Here is a 19,790-nt window from a genome sequence, read left to right as displayed (position 1 = left end):
GCGCGCGCGCGCGCGCGCGCGTGTGTGTGTGTGTGTGTGTGTGTGTGTAAAATCTGCTTTTACGCTCGCGCGACAAGTGCGGCAATAAAAGCGTCATTACCATTTCTTCTGGCGCGACGCATCGGAGAGACGAGTGCGCGGGCTTTTACGACTGGTACGAAATTTATAATCGCTGTCCGAGCGTTGTATCGCGCCGAGTACTGCGAGAGCCGAGAGACTGTGGAATTTCGCCTGGGCAAGGTATAATAATCTCGCCGGGGGAAAATGATGTCGCGCGAGGCGCGGGACTTGCCGGGTACCGCTTGATGCGATCATTTCCCGGCGCCGTCGAATATAAAAACACGTGGACGTTCGCGCTGAAGATTCCCAGAACGATAACTCCGACCGCGGCTCATTTCGGACTTCGGGAACGGACTCCGTCGGACGCGGGACGAGATACCCCCGTCCACCACCTCTCTCATAATCCTCCCCCGGTTGTGTGTTGTCACCCGTCGTTTTTAGCATGGCACCGAGAAGCGTGCCGTAACTCTCGACAAGTCGAACGTAAAGTTTACGAGGCCGGATGAGCGCAGTTGCGTGATAAATTTCACGGGCAAATCTGGTGAGTTATGCGCGCGACGTACATATAACATTCCTACGTCGTGCTTATGCCCATCGCGATAAGTGCGATGGAGAGAGAGAGAGAGAGAGAGAGAGAGAGAGAGAGAGAGAGAGAGAGAGAGAGAGAAAAGAAAAATGGAGAGAGAAGAGAAAGAGAAATCATTCGGTGCTGGAAAACGGCGTCTTTAAGCGTAATTATCGGACTTGAGTCGAAAGACGCATTCGATATCTTCAAAGTCCAAAGAATCTGAAGATCTGAGAAACTGAGGATATCGAAATCTCTAGAATTACATGCTGTGTGTAAAGGGAGACGGAAATTGCATCGGATAATGAAAGGAAGGGTCTGACGAAGGCGGAAAAGCTACTTGGCTGTCAGCGAACGGAAGTAGCCCATCAGAGATGTAAAATGTAACTTTAATCGTAGTTTTTTTTTTTTGTATTAGTTAATTCATCAATCAGCCTCGTTTTTGTTTACTGACAACTGTCTTTCTCCGCGCATTTGATATTCTTTTCATGACGATTCGAGAGATTCCAGTACGGAATTGACGTCGAATTTTGATTTAGAGGAAATCTCGCAAAGATCTTTTTATTGGCGGTGATAAAAAGAGGGAGCAGCGCGTGAGATGCGAAAAGGAAATGATGCGTGAATGGGGGAGGGAAGAAAGGGGACGAAGTGGGGAAAGGTGCGTTTCGGTGCGTGGAATGAAGAGGCTCGTAAAAACGATCGATTCGGGACCCGAAAGGAAGATGAGCTCGAGGATGGCGGTTGTCATCTTAGCCAATTTCTTCATCCTCTTTTACGACACATGCGTGCGATATAAATTGCCTGGTTGGAAAGAGGAGAGAGAGAGGGGGGGGAGAGAGAGAGAGAGAGAGAGAGAGAGAGAGAGAGAGAGGGGGGGGAGGGAGAGGAAGAGTTGAAATCGATAAATGCCGTAATGTACCATTCGTCATGGTGTCGTATTCGATTTACCGCGATCAGTTTCGCGATCTGTCGGCCGTGAGCGAGTTTACGGTTCCACGAGAAATTGGAACGTTAAGGAAAAATGTAATGTGTACTCACATACGACGTCGATCTTCCAGGACTTTTCGACGAAGAGTCCGGTCACGTTTGGATTCTCTGCTCGGCAGGTGATAGATTTCCCATGATCCTCCACACCCGGTTCGAACTCCACCGTGCTGACGGTTCGATTCTCGGATCTTTCCTCCTGCAAATCATCCAGGAATTTCAGTAAAATTATCTTTTTTATCTATTACGTCGATTTACCTCGATATGTACAGTAAATCGTCCGGAAACAGTGGCGCCTTGCAACGTGAGTCTACACATCGTTCGTATAACGTTCGCGTTCGCGTTCGCAAGTAAATAAATTATATCGAAATATTGTATACGCTAAACGATGAAGTTTCACACATTTTCAGCTTTATTTTTAATTATTAAATAAAAACGGAAATTAAGGATTCAGCGTTATACCAGGAATATTTTCTAATTTACTGTCTCATATCTTCTATCATTTTCTTAAGATCTGCTGGCAAAACTTTTTGTTTTACCCATGCAAGCCAATATAACGGGGAATTGAAACGGCTGAGGTCGAAGCACGTATAGTATGGGAACTCATCGAGGAAGACGACGCGGAAGTGAATTAGCACGCGCGTTAGTAGTATGGAGTGTGCGCTTTCGCTCAGTCGAAAGTCCTACTTGCCAACTGCTATATTCTGTTAAGGAACTAGGAATGTGCCGACTGAGCCGAGCTTCGATCTCTTGAAAACGCGTAGCTCGCAATCTCTCTCGTAGCTCGCAATCTCTCACGACGAAAAGTCATTCAAATCTCGCACGACGTGACGTGGAAGCGAGTACGCCAGACAGACGAGCGCTTCGATCAGCGGCATAAATGGATTATAATATTTTAATAAAGTTAACACTCTGCAATTTAGAAGTAATAAAATAATTCTTCTAGTGTACTTTTCGTTACGCACAATGTATGTATAATAGAATTATGCATACTATATTTTTAATTATTTTTTTTAACTATTTTTTTAAATGTCAATTTTCTGTTCACTCTCGGAGAGTGAGTAATCATTAAAAATTTATTCTAATTATTGAATAGAATAGAAAATAGAAATTTAAAAGATAATTTTAAAAAATAATTAAAAAGATAGCCATGATCATTACGACCTATCATTACAATCATTCGTTTAATTCTCCTATGCTAATATTTAATTTTCTAGTTAGAGTCTGAATACATACATTTGCATTCAATTCGTTGTCTCGCTCTTACTCAAACTTGTCTCCAGAATCTCTGTTACTTGTGTTAACCTACTCGAGTTTACAACGGTTAGATTTCACAAAACTCAACACGGGAAATCATCATCCTGCTTCCCAATTGTCAGTCGCTTCGCGCTTTAATCATTATGCTTATCATACAATTATTATATAGGCCAATTTTCGTAACTCTGTGAATACGTAATACTGTTGGTAATGTCGATAAATACTAATATTATTGTATCATCTTTCCTTTGCCTTATATATTTCTAGGTTAATTTCTGTTTTAGTCGCTTATCTTTATATCTTTATTTTTTACAATGTCATGTCTTACTGCAATATTTTATATTGCACTTATTAATAATATGACAAAAATAATCCTGAATAATATTCTGTATTTCTTTATTTCAATATTTTTATTTTAATACTTGAACTTTATTTTCGAATTATTTTCTACTGCTCGTTATTGGCTTTTTTTATTTATATTATTGCGGTGGCTCGTATGAGCTCATTCACTTTTACTTTTATTTTCTGAGTTGTTATTTTAAAATAAATTATGCTATAGTTCTGATAAAACGTTATATTCTTTGATTTTATTTTTTATTTATTTTTCTGTAACTTCTGTTTATTTTTATTTCTCATAAATTTATATTTTAACTTCTATCTGCATTTTATTTTTATCTGTAAACCAAGTTTTTTTTTGTAAATAATAGCTTGAATATATAAATATAATAAAAAAATAAGGAAATGTTATGTCTATTTTAAAAACTCTGATTACATACAATAAATAAAACACAGAATAAAATACAAAATAAGAAAATTTATTTGACAGATTATATAATCCTAAAAATATATTTAAAAACAATTTTATTATGTTTCTTTACATACATAACTTCATGAATAAAGATATATTTAAAGAAATCTAAAGTCTAAAGACGTGAGTGGCAACATGACAAACGCTGTCGCTGGCGGAATGCACGTGCCGGAAGAAACGTAATAAGAAAAACAAAAAGGAAAAGATAAGGAAAAGATACAGATCCTGTTCCCCCTTTACTTTCTGAATTGTAATTGATATTATATATTTATATGTGTTTGTGATATATCAATAGTACATATACATATTAAAACTGTGAGTAGATTCACTTGCACACTTCAAAAATTATAAATAAGGACAGCCAAAGAAAATTTTAACAGCAGGACTTGTATGAGAATTTGATACATTGATGTCACAAGAGACGAGAAATATCGGACTATATTTTAAAAAATAGAATATTATATATAGGAGCAAGCGAAATGTGAGTTAGAGATAGAAAGCTTGCGGTTTCATGACTCACATTACATATGTATATAAATGTACGCAATATGAGTAATAATATGAGTCATAACGGCAAGATAAAAGTATGAAGCACCATGGGAATTAAATGTTATTTCCTCTTTCGAAAATACATATTATAAATTCTAGCAAAATTGAATGTGTATTCCATTAAAATGGACGCCAGCAACGAAGGGATTAAAGGGTGCAACATGCCGCGCTCTTCGCTTCCCATTCGTCAAAAAAAGAGAGAAAGAGAGAGAGAGAGAGAGAGAGAGAGAGAGAGAGAGAGAGAGAGAGAGCGAAATGGACAAGTATAATTTAAAAAAAAAAAATAATCTCGCACAGAGAAAAAGATAACGTTTCGGAACGTTCTCGGACGGTATAACTCCATGGCGCAAGATGGCGAAGGGAAAGCGGAACAGCGAAAACAAAGGATGAGAAAAATCTGATTCGACGCGCCGCTCACCATGGTTAATTTCGGTTATATTAGGTTCCGCAGGGGCGGGTCGTAAGCAACCGTGGTAACATCTGTCGGGAATTCGTCCTCGCCGGCACTCAGACGCTCGAAAAAGCTTCAAGTTCCGCCGACGTGGCGAGAATCTTTCCTAAGCAGCACGGATTCCGATCAGGGATTTCGCTTATTTTTCATTTACAGAGGGAAAAGCGAGAGCTGTCCGCCTAGTGTGTAGAGGGAGATAATCGAAAAACTGGGGCGAGGGTACAATACTTGTGATAGAATAATAGATGAGTGCAAGAACTGCGAGCGGATTATCTCTAAGTAAAATATTGATCCATAAAGTAAAATATTGACGATCCAACTATCGCCATGAGGTTGTAAATATTTCTATGTATTGCAAAAAAAAAATAAATAAAAAATAAAAAATATATCGAGGTAATTTTGACGATATATAACGTGATATTGACGTGTAAAGTGCTTGTTGATCTACGATCAATTACTTGATATTTTTTTTTTTTATATTATGTTATTGTTTCTTGTTGTAGTTTTTATGTAGTATTATAGTATTTTACATTTTTTTCATGATGACTATTACATTTATTACATACAGTATGTAATAACACACACACACACACACACACACACACACACACACACACACACACACACACACACACACACACACACACACACACACACACACACACACACACACACACACATACACGTAGTATTTTCTCTTTTGTAGAATATAAAACAAATTTTCACATATAATGACAATTGTGATAGTTTTTAGAACTATTTCCTACTATCTATTGTTATCTAACTCGAAACATACGCGTATTGCACGTGGCAACGTTTGCACGGCTAATCAGCGAGTATAACGGAGTTTTCGCCCGTTCTGGGAATACGCTGCGGAGCTCCCGATACGCGGAGACGCCAAAACGTCGTTAAGCATTGCGGCCGGGGTTCGTTAATGAACTACGTGAAATTAATTAGGACCGCACGTCAACGGCGCTGGAGACAACGCCGACTCTAAAGTGCGCCGCGCGTTGCCGTATACGCGAGCCAACGCGCGGAAGTTACAGCTCCGATTCCGGATTATCGATAATGTCGGGCCCCCCAGGGGGGCCGTGCGTACCTAACTATCACGATTCGAGCCGTCCTGGCATTGGCTAGTGGAAGTTTCCAGAACGTTCGACGTGACCGAGGTACTCCCATTCGAATCTGAACGCGAGTACGATGAACTCTGGAACGTACGTCCTACATGCGCAGAAATTACATCAAAGAAGTGCATCAAATATTATTATTCGTATATCGATAACATGGTTTTGGATCAAAATACCTCAAAAATATCCCATAATGAATATGAGTTTAACATGGAAAAGAAATAACATGATCAGATTTAACAGTTTGATCCAACTTGAGTTCGGATATATTCGGTCATAAACAATTGCTTAAATCAAACTCGTTCCATTCCAAGAATATCCGAATTTTATACAATCAATGAAAACTACATGTGATATCTTAATTTTAAAATATCAAGATTATTCTCAACCTTTCAGCGGTTCGAATGAAATGTTAGATATTTTTATTACGTTTTGATATAGGTGAGATGAGGTAAGTTGAGATGAATGGACTGACCTACATCCCACTACATTTCATATCCTAAAGGATATGTCAATAGAATCGATAGCGTATATATAATATCGTAACTTTATGGACATGGAAATTCAACCGACAGCCGAGCGGTCTAATATTAAATATGGATTCCACAAGAATTTAATTTTAATCATCAAATTGGCACGCGATTAATAACTATTACTCAACAATTATTAATTAACTGTACCGACGATCGATGCATCGGGCCACGCGGTGTAAAACAGCGATTTATGGAGACAACTTAATTTTCATAATTACACGTGACGTACCTATTCCTATCGATTTGGCGTTTCATTCATTACGTCCGTGATTAATAAATGGCGATTCCCTGCGGGGCGGGCTCCTTGCCTCTGCTCCGTTCGGATGTAGTTTAGCAGACACTCCAGGAAGCCAGGCAGTAATGTGCTCTTGACGATACATACATTATCGGATAATGTCGAATATTCCCGGCGGTCCAGACGCGGATTTTCGCACCGTGCGTCCGCTCTTGTAACGACCGCATCTAGCGGAAAGGGCTTTTAGTATCATAACATTTTGACAAGTATTATGCAACTCGCAGTTACAGCGCCGGAGGGAGTTTCCGATGTCACTCCCTTAAAGATCAATATTTTCCCCTCGAAGAAAGGAAAAAAAGGCATGTCAGCATCAATTCCAATTCTTTTTTTAATATAGTACGATCGTATTTAGATGCAAAAGACATACGCTTCATTTATCATTTTTATTTCGGCGTAGAATTAATTTTTATACATTATTATTACATTAGTACGAAACCTACAGCTGGAATCAGTCATTTTATTTCTATTCTAGACGCTGATGTTTCTTTCAGTTTTTCACATTTAAACCTTCTTTTACTCGTCATTTTTAATTTCTGTTATCGTAATAATTTATTAGCCATAATAGTGAAATAATATTACTCTATTATTATCATCATAATATCTCTATTATTATCTATTATTTTTCTCTATCTTACATCTTTCTCTATCTTACATCTTTTTTATCATTACGCGAATTACGTTCGAAAAATTCACGTTCACGTATATTTTTTCCGACATCTTTTTCCGACTCGTCAATCCGGTCGAAATAAATAAATAAAGAGAGTCAGATGAAAAAGTATTTTTACTGCGTGTCATGGGACGATAATACACGAAATTTATTTTGATACCATTGTCATGCAACAGTGCGCGATAGATTAATGCCTCTCTTATGGCCCGGAACAGGTTCGCGTGTTCTCCGCAACTTGCTTGCCGCCCGCCGCCATTCGTTTAGTTAAACGCGATGAGTAGACGTCGCCGTTCGGCAGCCTCGGCGCGGCGCCCGAAGAAGAGAGACGTAAATGTAAAGTGGATGTTCGGGCCGGGATCGGCTGAATCGGTATAGCTTAATTGGCAATTAGCATGCCGCCAATGAAAATATCTGGAGTCGACAGGTGGTGTGGCTGTGCTTAATTCAATCGGCGCGTCTCGAAAGCACCGATCTCCGCCACTACACCGCCACCATCGCTGTGCCGAGCCACCACCTTCACGCTACCGTCGCTTTCAACCTCCCTTTCGACTCGCTTTCAACCCGCTATCACAATCGGATGTGACTCCGGCGAATCCAATCCGTTCGGGGAGAGTACCAGTTCTTTATTTATTCCCGGCTCTCTCTCTCTCTCTCTCTCTCTCTCTCTCTCTCTCTCTCTCTCTCTCTTTCTTCGTCGCTCTCTCCCCTTTCTGTCTTTATATCCCTTTCTTTCGCTTTCCCGTCTCCCCCCTCCCCCCTCTTTTTTTGTCCCGGCCCTCCCGGGCCTTATGACTGTGCTCCTTTCGCGAGAATCTCTCCCGAGGGAAAGATTCGCTATCGGGGGATGTAGTTATCGGTTCCCCGGGACGTTTCGACCTTTTAACCCCCCCGCAACCCCTCTCACGTCCGCCCCGTCATCGGCGCCCGCTCAGCGTCTCATTCTTAACAAACTTGAAAGCGCGCACGTAACTCTCGAAAGTGTCGATGGAAAATTGACACGAGATCGTGCGATCTCGCGCCGTGGCGTATTGAAATATATCTCGATATTATCCGTAGTGTCATCGTCGGGTATTTTTTTTAAGCGTCGAAATATGTAGTGTCATCATCTGATACAGGTCTGATACAGACGCGAAGCTAATTGGCGCGAACGAGTGGCAATTTCCATGCAGAGTTGCTGCCGCAAACAAGAATGCCCTAAGTATTCTGCATATCGAAGGACTCTTATTCAAACAATAGACTTCTCTTCGATAAAATCCCCGACGAGTATCCTCTTACAGGCATGTAGGATAAAACTACTGATGCCCGAGCTATCATTATGAATGCTGAATAACGCATTTTGTGGCTCTCAGCGAGGAATATTTTTCCATTTGCTTATTTATACTGCTTATTTCAAGTCGGAATATTATTCTTGAAATTCCGAGTGCACAAAAAAATACTAATAAAAACCTTTAACCTGTGCGATTTTTTTCGATTCGAAAGACTTTTTAACGCGGAACGAGAGTTCCTTACGGGCGTCTGTGCGAATTTACGAGAAAGTACAGCCCCTAGAGGAAAGTAAGCTTCTAAGCTTTATAAATTTGGAAAGTTTGGAAACAACCGAAATTGAGTCTGACGACGCGTTATCGCGCGTTATCTTTGCGCCCGGTCTTTTTTAAACTCCCAGAGTCGGGGCGACGACGATTAATTAACGGGGACCCGACTGGAGGATAATAAGCAGTTTAGCCGTTAATTACGTGCCTCCGTGCCTGCGCTATGGGAATTACACGCGAATCGAAGCGCGTTAAAACAACGTATTAGCAAACAGGTCCTGATTAATCGAGAACGAATCGCGGCCGGGGGGGGGGGGGAGAGGGGAGTTCGCGCCTCTCTGGGATTAGTCGCGCCCGAGTTCGGCTGTTCGCCCTTCATTTGTTTTGCGAAAGTGCCGGAACAATAATGGACGTGTCGAGTCGCGGGGAAAAGAAAGCGGGGAAAAAGCGGCCTTTGTGCCGGGGGACAAAAGGCACGGGATATACCCATGGTATAAGCTACCATGGGTGGGATAAGGAGCAGCTACTTCTGGGTCGAGGATCCGCGCGACTCGCCGTTACGCTCCTTATTTTTCTTACTTACCGTTGTGTGCTTCAGCTGTCTTCTCCGGCCTTTGTACCAGGTTATCACCGCGGGTGGCCTTGAACCAGTGGTCTCGCACTCCATGTCATATCGCTTTCCCGCTAAGAGGGACTCGTTGCCGATTCCTTTCCTACCCGGTCTTCTTATGATCACAGTTAGAGGTTTCACTAAAAAAAGAATGATAAATAAATAGATAAATTTCGAAGCGCTGATAAGACAGCTGCGAACACACACAAATTTTCAAGTCAATTTTTACTAGTCGATAAAATACGAATTGAATATGAATGCTAAATGTTTTAAAAATACTCTACGTTAAAATTTATGATATAATATATGTGATAATTAATGTAAAATACCAATTAATGTATCCTCAAGTTGACATGTTGTATAATTAGTAATTTATTTAATTCATCATTTCAAAAATGTGAAACATTAAATTAGTTATTTTTATATACTAATATTAATATACGTTACGTATAACACGTTTTTATTTTCTCTAATGACTTATTAGGAATTTATTATTCGATAAAATTTTGATTACTTCTTTCTTGTGAAGATTTTCTACGTAATAAATATTTTAGAAAATCTCTGACGTATATCTCAATATAAAATATCAATATGTCAAGAATCGAGATTTAGTCGTTTTTGAAATTTTGTAATAATATAAATATAAAAATATCGGCAATTTCTATTTTAAATGAAAAGTCAATGTTCTGCCTTAAGGAATTAAAAATAACCGATGAAAATATGAGGGCTCTAGCTATGCCCGTGTCAAATCGCTGAAATGGATCTCGCGTTATAAAATGATAAATTGCCGACCTACAGCCAACCTTCATTTCTGCTGGACGAGGCATCGGCATTTTCGCGTCGTATCGGTCGCGCGCAACGCGAATTGAAACAATTGCGTAAGTTAAACAAATATTTTCGACATTGTCCGGATGGACGGGCGATGAATTTTACGAACATTTATTCGGCAAATATTTTTGCACAAAGAATGAATATTTAGTAAATACGATACATAAATACGTAGCGCGGTGTTGTCTCTCGCGATAATCGCGTGTTGGCGCATCACCGACTTTCGTCATCATTGTTTCTGATCCATTATTAATAATTTGCCTTTTTTTTGCCGCCTCGTCAAGTTTTGCCGTGTGCTCGTATACACGAAACGCAGAAATACCGCGCCGTCCTAAATTTTACTCGCGAAGTGACGATCGTTCTGACGGCCAATAAATCTAGGTTTCCAATTCGCTGGTGTCGACTAGATACGACTCGTTCGTTCGTGAAATATGAAAACTGTGAATAGAGATTTCCATACGCTGTTTGCAACTTACTCCGATAATAGTGGCAACTATTTATTAAACATTATCTTGATATTATCGATTCCCCTAATAAATTGTTTACGGACAATCGATACAAACGTCCCATTTGCGTAATTGAGTTATTTCACCGAAACGATGGGCGATGTGTTATTTTTTTGTTAGAATAAATATTCAATATAAAACACGGGCGATTCTATTAGAGGTTATTATTCAGTTATATAAACATAAAATTTGCATTGCATTTAGGCGTTTTTGTGTAAAAAATTGAATTTATAGATTTATAAAATAACTACGCGCGCAAAGCTAAAAAAGTGTAACGTACAATACGATACGATGTAACATGAACGAGTACGGGATCTCTGGAACAATAACTTTGTCTCGATAATGTTTTCTAAGTTTAATCAACTTTCAAAGTTAATAAGATACTCCGATGTGTTCGTCGATGCGGCAATCTCGGCGACTGATGCGAGTTGCCCCGAAGCGCCCGAGTGCGGGACGACCCGTTTCTTCGAAACTCGATTTTCAATTTTTATTTCGCGGAAAATAAAATATAACGACGGGAATAAATACGCATCGGACGTGGACGCGGGTGCTTTGCCGAAGTAACGAAAATCAAAGAGCGCTGGCATTCGTCGTTTAGGCTAGATCCCGGGGCCTCGTCCTTCCTCCGCCCTCATCATGATTTCCTCTCTGATCGCTTCAATCTGCAATTTTTTTTATTCGCCGCTACGTTGGACTCGCTCTTTGCTCTCATCGATAACCGGCCTGAAATTTCGTTAGTAACCTCGATGAAAAATCCGTGATTTTTGGAGGACCTGATTATCGGACACCGTATCGATCACTCTCGTTTCCCCTCCCTTCCCCGTATGCGTCCCTCTCCCGCGCAAAAGCGAAATGTCCGCTTTCATAATAACACACGTAAAAAGAGGCAAGACTGATGGAATTCTTGCAAGGACGCCGGTGATGGATAACGGCCTAATCGAATCAAGAGCCAGCAATCGCATCGTCGACCGATGGCAATCGAGGTGAAAGGGTCGCGGAGTGAAAAGTGGTAACAAGTCGGCTCCCAATGTCAATGGACGTCAATGGAAAAAAATCTCATCGTGTCGCAGATCTGTCGCGCGACTGCTGCCACTGATAAGACACAGACGCGAGATAAGATTTCCGCTCGCCAATTTTTCGGTCTCGTAATTAGGATCGTCACCTCATCCCCGTCCCACGCCTCGCCCTTAACCCGCCCCTAGAGTGGGTTAACGAAGAATTCTAATTTCGCGGAGCCTAGAGGATAGTCTCGCTTTTCATGCTTCTTCCCGTTCCTTCTCCCAGAACGAGCCGGGCGGGAGACCTCGGAGAGGGTGGATTTAATATATTTCTCGTCTTATCTCGCCTTATCTTCCCTTAAAGACGACTCGGCCCAGCGGCGAGGGAGCAAAGGATGTTGGCCCACTTTTGGTGTCTCGTAGATTTTATCGTTAATGCGAGACAAGATAGGCTCAGGGGCGAAACCTCTGATTTGTTAGCCGCGTGATAAGAATTTATATTTCCCATCTTTGCTTCCGTTAGTCTCCCATCTTTTTAATAAAAGTATTTGGCTATTGTACGCGGAGGGAAGCGCAAATTTGTGCTACGGAAGTTTTCTTTTTCACGTGTATATATATATATATATATATATTTTTTTTTTTCTAGAGAAGAGATCTGTTCTACTTAAGCGATTCTCACTTACAGTTGAGATCCAGAGAAATCGATGTCTCCTTCGGATCCACCAAGTCCGTGTTGTGCGCTTCGCAGGTGAAATTTGAGCCGAGATCAGAACGGCTGATGGGCTGCAGCGTTAATCTGTCGGTGATCGGAGAAATAAAATAGATATGTGAAATTAATAATGTAGTTATGAAAGAAAAATCCTTTATCGCGTAATACTAAATATTCCGTCACTTATATAACAAGAACAATCACAGACATGATCATACCTGTTTTCGATTACATCTCCGGCATTATTTTCATATTCCTCGTCTTTCACCCGGCCGTTTATGAGCCATCTAACCATCGGTTGCGGCTTACCTGTAACAAACAGAGCGTTAATTTTATTTTATATAAAAAAAGATTTTATTTTTTATTTTATTAATTATTTGTATTATTTATTTAAATTTTTATTTTATATAAAAGTCGCGCTTCCTGACAAAATGTACGATTCGGGTTTGTCGTCGCAGGAATTTTGCTGGCTGGCACGTCCTCGGTTACCTTCCAGAATTAATTACTCTCCGCAAGAGTTCTCCGCATGCAATACCTATTTCTCGTAACTATCATTTAGAGCCGAAAAACGAGCGGGGCATGACGCAGCAGGGCACGCTCGCGACAAGCGTTCGCCAAAGGGCGGTGAAGATCGTATGCACGGTGCCTGCAACGAGCTTTGCCGAGGCTACTAAGCGGTAGACGAGTTCCCGGAAACTTTTAAATTAGCCGATACCTCCATCCTTAACCTCCCTCTTCGCCCTTCGCTCTTTCGGCGTGGTATGTCAAACAAAAACTGGAAGACTTCGGGTCTCGAGGCTGCGTTCGATAACTGCAAGTTATAAGTTGCTCTCTCTTTCTCTCTCTCTCTCTCTCTCTCTCTCTCTCTCTCTCTCTCTCTCTCTCTCTGCGCCGCATAGATGAGAGCCAATAAATACGGAGTTATATAACGGGCCGGAATATGCGACGGGAACGATCAAAGTGATTGAAAAATTAAAAACGAGATTACACGGCCGGCCCACCGGCCCGTTCGGTCTCCTCCCTCCCTCCCTCCCCCCCCTCTCTCTCTCTCTCTCTCTCGATCGAAATGAAGTGTTCGCAAAAGTAAACACGGTTATATACACAGCTGACCCAAATGTTCTCTCACTGCAAAATTGTTTTTTCAACTTTCTTCATCCATTATCAGTCCGAAATGTTTAAACAATACACTTTACTTCCTATAAATATATAGAGGGAGGAATTATTTAAACGTGGCGTTTTATCTCGCAAAGTTAATATCTATTGGCAAAAGGCGAGGGAGGGAAAATGAAAAAAAAAAAAGAAAAAAAATCGGTGCACGGGGATATTAGATTTTTAGATAGTGAATTCATTAAATCTTTTAAACGAGGAGGGGATATATGTGTAATACAGTTAACTTCTGACGATGCCGAAGCATTAATGGCCACTTTGGCGCGACGTGCATGCGATTTAGGCCGGGTTTTAACTCTAAATATCATTGGAAGCAAAAGTGCTGAATTGACGTTCGGAAATATCGGTATTTCATCGCGATATTAGCTTTATCTCTGTGGGGTTACGACACGAACTATCGTGCCAATATTTGTGCTACCTGGGCCAGAGTTGGTTGTGGAACACGAATCGACGATGTGATCAAGGGAGAGCCGAGGTGTAACGAGAGTAACTGTGGCTTGCGCCGGATACGGACGGAGGTAATTCCTCTTACGGGAAATAGTGTCGGGGGTTAGTTCTGCGCAATCTCGCTTCGTTTCATATCTATTGAAAATGTGTATTCGGCTCTCTCTCTCTCTCTCTCTCTCTCTCTCTCTCTCTCTCTCTCGCTCACTCGCTCTCTTTAAAACGGATTTTTGTAGGTAATATGTCATGCGAGTTGCAATCCATTTTCATATCAAGCTTCTAAAAATGTCCCACAGTTCCACACGCAAGTCATAAAATATTATTAAGTGCGCCAGCGTTAATCTTTCCGACTAACAATAAGAGGCATGTAACATTTTTTCTATATTTAAGATTAATTAATTTTTCAAATAAATATAGACATAGAATTAAATATAGAAATAGAATATTTTTCAAATGAATTAATCTTAAATATAGAAAAAATGATATTTTAATATGATTCCTTTAATATGAATCTGGGTTTAACTAATAATATTTCTATAAATCTTTTAAAGATATTTGCAATAAGTTGTGATATAAGATTTATTAAGAAATAAAAGAACGCGAGAAGAAACTATTGAAAATTGTCGGAGTTATGAGCCGTTGAAGCAGGTCCCTCTTTTTTTTTTTTACTAGAGTAAACGCCGGCCATGTTTTTGCTGAACCAGCAGTATAAAAAAGATCGTTACAAGTACATCGTCTATCATCTGTACTTTTAGCGCGAGCCACGGAAATTCGTGTAGAAGCGGTATTGGTAAAGTGACGGTCATGAAAGGTTCGAATTTTCCAAAACTGTGAAAAATGGATTTTATTTTGTTTATGAAAACCGTTATACATGTTTCCCATTAATTCTTCCAATACCACCGGACCACATATGTCCCAAGAAATATTTGAAAAATTCCGCTGGAATTAAAAATTCTATCAAGAGCAAAAAAAAAATTACAATAAATAAAGACTCGTTTTATCGCGGGAATTGTATAAATATCTCAATATTTTGAAAATCAATTTCAATTTAATTTAACGACGTAATAAATCTCCCTTTGGAGTGTAGTAGTCTCAGATTTGACATCAACGTGTAATAGTTTTTCATTTCGCGCTGAAATATTGTGTTGTAAAAAGTCTCTTTGACTCCGCAATAGTAGTACGGTAATCAGACGAAAATCACCGGGAAAATGGACGAGGACAATTCCTCGGGCTTTGGGAGTGCGGGAAAAATGTAATCCACATCCAAATGCCATCGTTTCATTGTTATTCACGGTAGCGCGCGGCACCGGAAACGCAATTTAATCAGGTCCGATGTAACATCGACGCGACACTTAAAATTGCAACCTGATCTCCAGTTGGAAAACACGGCGGATATAGCCGGCGCGGGAACGGCCTCTCGCCTAGATTAGTTCCATATCATTGTTATTCACGATGCCCGCCAATCCTGATTGTGTTTTAACCGTCTCGTTGCTTTTGATTCTCATCGTTCTCGCCCCCATTCCGCTCCCCTTTCTTGCGCGGCGCCGTCTAGCGAACGCCATATTGCCGTCTCTCGAAATTAATTCTATCATGTTTATTAGATTTTATCTGAATCGCGACGGAAATGTAATAAATTTAAGAAAGAAAAAACTTCCTTCTGATTTCGTTTTCCGCATTCGCGCTTCTCACATCTCGAGCATCTTTTTTTCTTTAATTTTAATTAATTTCCATGGAATTCAATCGAGTTCAATCGCACTTGAAAACGAACATTTTTACCTGTTAACAACTCTTTTTCCGTCAAAAAATTAACCAACAAATTTTATCTGGTTGTCAATATATTTGACACGTGGCCAGATAACAGATAATCCGCGAAGAGCGATATTGCTAGACGTTTTAGAAAAAAAGGATTATATTTTATGACTGCGAAATAGCTTTGAATGACAATTTGTTTTCGGATCGGATTTCAAATGAAGAATTCTCATGTTTCGAACGAAAGTTTTACTGACTGTCGAGAATCCATATTTCTCGACGAAGAGCCGTAGTTCTTCATTCGCACAAAAAATACTGGTGTTCAAAACTGTCTTGCGCTCAAAACTGCCTCCAAAGTTCCTCGTGAATTTATAGCAATACTTGGAAACGTTTTCGTACAAACGAGTATTTTATTATAAGAATACGACGAGAGTACAGAGAAGGGGGGGGGAGAGAGAGAGAGAGAGAGAGAGAGAGAAAGAGAGAGAGAGAGAGACTATACTCTCTCAAGTATCTGTTTACGCGTTTCGTTCAACGCTGCGTAAATAATGTAGTCGCGCAGTCTTTCGGGAGTCTTCGAGTCTCATCGCCGCTAATTATACAAATCGCGCAATCTCAGGAGTTTAAGGGAACTCCCTAGGGGGAGGAGGAAAAAGATAAAGGAGAAAAAAGTGAGGAGGGAGGGGGGAGGGACGAATGGCCCGTTCGCCCGTGGAGTGCTGTACGCTTAATTCGACGGTGAGCATTTTTCAGGGAGCAGACGGCGCGTTATAACGACGCGGCGGTCCCACTTAATTCGTAAGCTCAGCCGCTCGTTTGCATGAGTACTTAGGGACGAGAGTGAGAGGTCGGCGGTGGGTCGCCGACCGGTGGCGGGTGAGCGGAATAACGGTGATGGCCGCGGGGAAGAAGGGGGTAAGATCTCGGGGCGCCCCTGGCTGACTTTAACCGCTCGGACTATATTCGAACCTTACCTCCGACATCCCCCGGCCTCTGATACGTCGGGGACGACGCGATTCGACGCGACGCGCACCCTCTCCCCCTTCCTCTCTCTCTCCTTACGACTCTCGTTTCCCTCGAATCCGGCGACAACCGGTGCTATCTGCACCGCGCGGGACGCTGGAGGGAGGGCACTAAAGTGCGGATTTTAATCCGTGGACGATATCTTCCGGGATTAAGACCGGGTCCGCAAGCGCGCCCGGGTTGGCATCTAACAAGTTTACCGTCGATTCGAACTCCGCTTAAAGCAAATACCTACTACGTCGGGGACTCGGCGACTCCCCTCGGCAGACTCGGCTCCTTTACCCCCACCCCTCTCTGGCCGCTTTAGTACGCCCCTGTCTCGTCATGATTTAGGAGACTCCTTGTTTGATTAAAACCGATATCGCGATGCTCCTTCTCCACGTGGCGCCTTCGCGACAATCTTAATAGCTACAAACGTCTTATTATTATATGAATAAGAAAAATAAAAGAAAAATAGAGATTAATAAAATAATAAAGACGTCATCGCATTTCGTAATGATAAATTGTGATAAAAGTTTGAAGAAGCGAGCGCTAGAAATCGGGGGGATATTTCGCGGAGAAGTCTGCGAATCGGAGGAATGTTTTTCCTATCGACAGAGCGGAAAAAAAAAAGTATTACGGAAATATAAAAGCAGCGATACGTAGGGAGATTTTTGCGTCTTCGGTTCGCGAAACCAATAGCTACGGTTATTACGCCTCCAATATCAATATTTTCGTCGTTCCCGGGGTTGATATCCGGGGTTTTATCGACTGTTGCATTATTGAATGCCGGCTTTTCCCCCGCTGGATTTTTCTAGAACGTGTAGACATTCCGGATAGCGCGGGGGGAGGGGGGGGGGGTTGTACAATTATGTCGCTCGCCGATTACGCTAAAACCGGGTCATCGCCGCGCGGCTGAATTACTTACCGGTCGTGAACGCCGGCCGCTCATCGCCGGCAGTAAATTTTATTCGAGATTATGAATCGAAGGAAATTTACGACGACATTTACGCGGACGTTTATGTGCGACATTTATATACGGCCCGGGGAACTTTTTCTTATCGAGCTCTCGCTTCGCGCGGCCGGCCGGTCTTTCCCTGCCGCGCGCGGAAGATTCTGTACTTAAATACACCGAATATAGCTGTTTTATATTTGTTTTGCGCGATTTCTACATCCTCTCGGACAAAGCCCCAGCATTATCTCGTATTTTTATTTATCGCACCGTATCTTATTTTCGTTCGCAATTTACGAGTTTTCCGGTTTACGTGCTCGCCCCCACCGCCCCCGCCCCTGTCCCTTCATCCACTCCCCCATCCCAGAACTGGATTATGTTTTCCGATTCCCTCCACGGAGATGCTCTATCATATTCGAATCGTGGTGCCGATCGTTTTCCCGGGCCGGCCGGATGGTCGGTCAATATCGATTCCAGCGGTAAAAACTCTCCGCGTCCGACGAATATTTCCTATGGTTTCGCATTGCAAAAAATTCCTTCGCCGACGCTCTCCCTTGTTGGCGCGCGCTCTTATCATCCCCTGGCATTTGATTTCAATACAGCGGCGAGCGCGATGAATTTTTATATATAGTCGAACGCCGGCCCCGCGCGGGGATACACCGGAAACGTGTCCCGGACTGAAATTCCAATGCCCTTCGTGGCAATATAATCGGAGACAATTCATACAAGTAATAATATTATCGCGTTAATCCCGCGAATACACGTGACGTTTTTGATACTATATTTACAGATCGCGCCGAAATGAGATATAATACTCGTTCCATACGTGAATTATCATCATACGATCTACTAGTACGGCAAATATTTAATTACATCGGTATAAATTAGAGCACGATTATCTACGGTCGGTGAATCAATTTTGATTAAATATTATGATTTGATTTAATCGCGATTTAATTACAGCGACGATACACACAAGGGGCAGCTTCTAGGGGCGCGTCTCTGTCGCGTCGCGTTTTCAGGAAAATTCGATGCAACGTTCGCCGCGCGATGTTCCGCGATGTTTCGCACGGATCGGACGGAGATTAGGCGAAGAATAAGTGCGTACTCATTTTATTCTGGCTACGTACTCGATAAACGGGGCAGCAAGCTTATTCGTACGCCCCGGAAAAATAAGGAGAGTGCTCTCAGTTATACAGTCGAAAAAAATGTGCGGAGGTGAGGCGAGAGAAACATCCGTTTGTTCCACACAGAGATACACGCAGACGGGAATGATATCGAAATAAACCGGGCCGGCCACTGAATGTCTACTTGCCACGATAGCTGGAAACTGACGACCAATCATTACGTGCAATTTGCAGTATAAAAAAAAATTCTGCGAAATAGCTCGGAGCAATTTACCCGTAATCTTGTATCTTTATCGCGCAATAGTCGACTCTCATTTGTCGATTACATTATTTTAACTACCAACGTCCAAATTCGTCATCGGAACAGGAAATGTGCGCTGTGATTGCACTATAAATATAACAAAAACAAGAATAGAGAAAAAAATTAGCCGATATCAATATTCCTGCTAGACACGCGGAGAATTTCGTATTCGGCGGAGTGGAATTTGCATTTAATTGTACGCGTCGGTCGAAAATCACGGAATCCTTCCATCCCTCCTTCCTTCCCACGCTAAATCGGAAAACTAATTCGATATCTCAATTTTCGTCACGCACTTGTCGCCAGGTTGCTGGAATTAACGGACGCTCCCCGAGAAACGTTCATATCATGAAGAGCTGTTTGTCTCGCGGGTCTCATTGGTAGAAAAATTATTTTCCCTCCGCTTACGTCTCTATTTCTCTCTTTCTTTTTTTTTTTTTGACGAGGTTGACGAGAGCGACGAGGACAGGACCGCTCTGCCTCGTTCGCGATAATCGTTTCTTCATCTTCGACGAACGGCTCTCGAGATGTGACCGGAATATCTTAAATGGGGTTGAAGACGCGAGATCGCTCAT

The 19,790-nt window shown here is 41.7% G+C and overlaps 1 protein-coding gene across 6 annotated transcripts in view; it reads right to left on the bottom strand.

The window, feature by feature from the left end:
* Positions 1 to 19,790, bottom strand: part of LOC105432042 (kin of IRRE-like protein 1) — a 363,147-nt gene that overhangs the window by 39,900 nt on the left and 303,457 nt on the right. For all 6 annotated transcript variants that reach the window (XM_089070858.1, XM_089070856.1, XM_089070855.1 and 3 more), the window contains 4 exons: positions 12,695 to 12,785; positions 12,451 to 12,563; positions 9,409 to 9,575; positions 1,664 to 1,808 (listed from right to left, as the gene is read on the bottom strand). In XM_089070858.1, the coding sequence (XP_088926984.1) occupies positions 1,664 to 1,808; positions 9,409 to 9,575; positions 12,451 to 12,563; positions 12,695 to 12,785 (516 nt within the window). The remainder of the gene's footprint in view (positions 1 to 1,663; positions 1,809 to 9,408; positions 9,576 to 12,450; positions 12,564 to 12,694; positions 12,786 to 19,790) is intronic.

The sequence above is a fragment of the Pogonomyrmex barbatus genome, unplaced genomic scaffold (assembly GCF_055798465.1).
Source record: "Pogonomyrmex barbatus isolate J1 unplaced genomic scaffold, ASM5579846v1 scaffold11, whole genome shotgun sequence".
NCBI lineage: Eukaryota > Metazoa > Arthropoda > Insecta > Hymenoptera > Formicidae > Pogonomyrmex > Pogonomyrmex barbatus.
The sequence above is the reverse complement of the archived record's forward strand: the minus strand, read 5'-3'. Positions and strand labels throughout refer to the sequence as shown.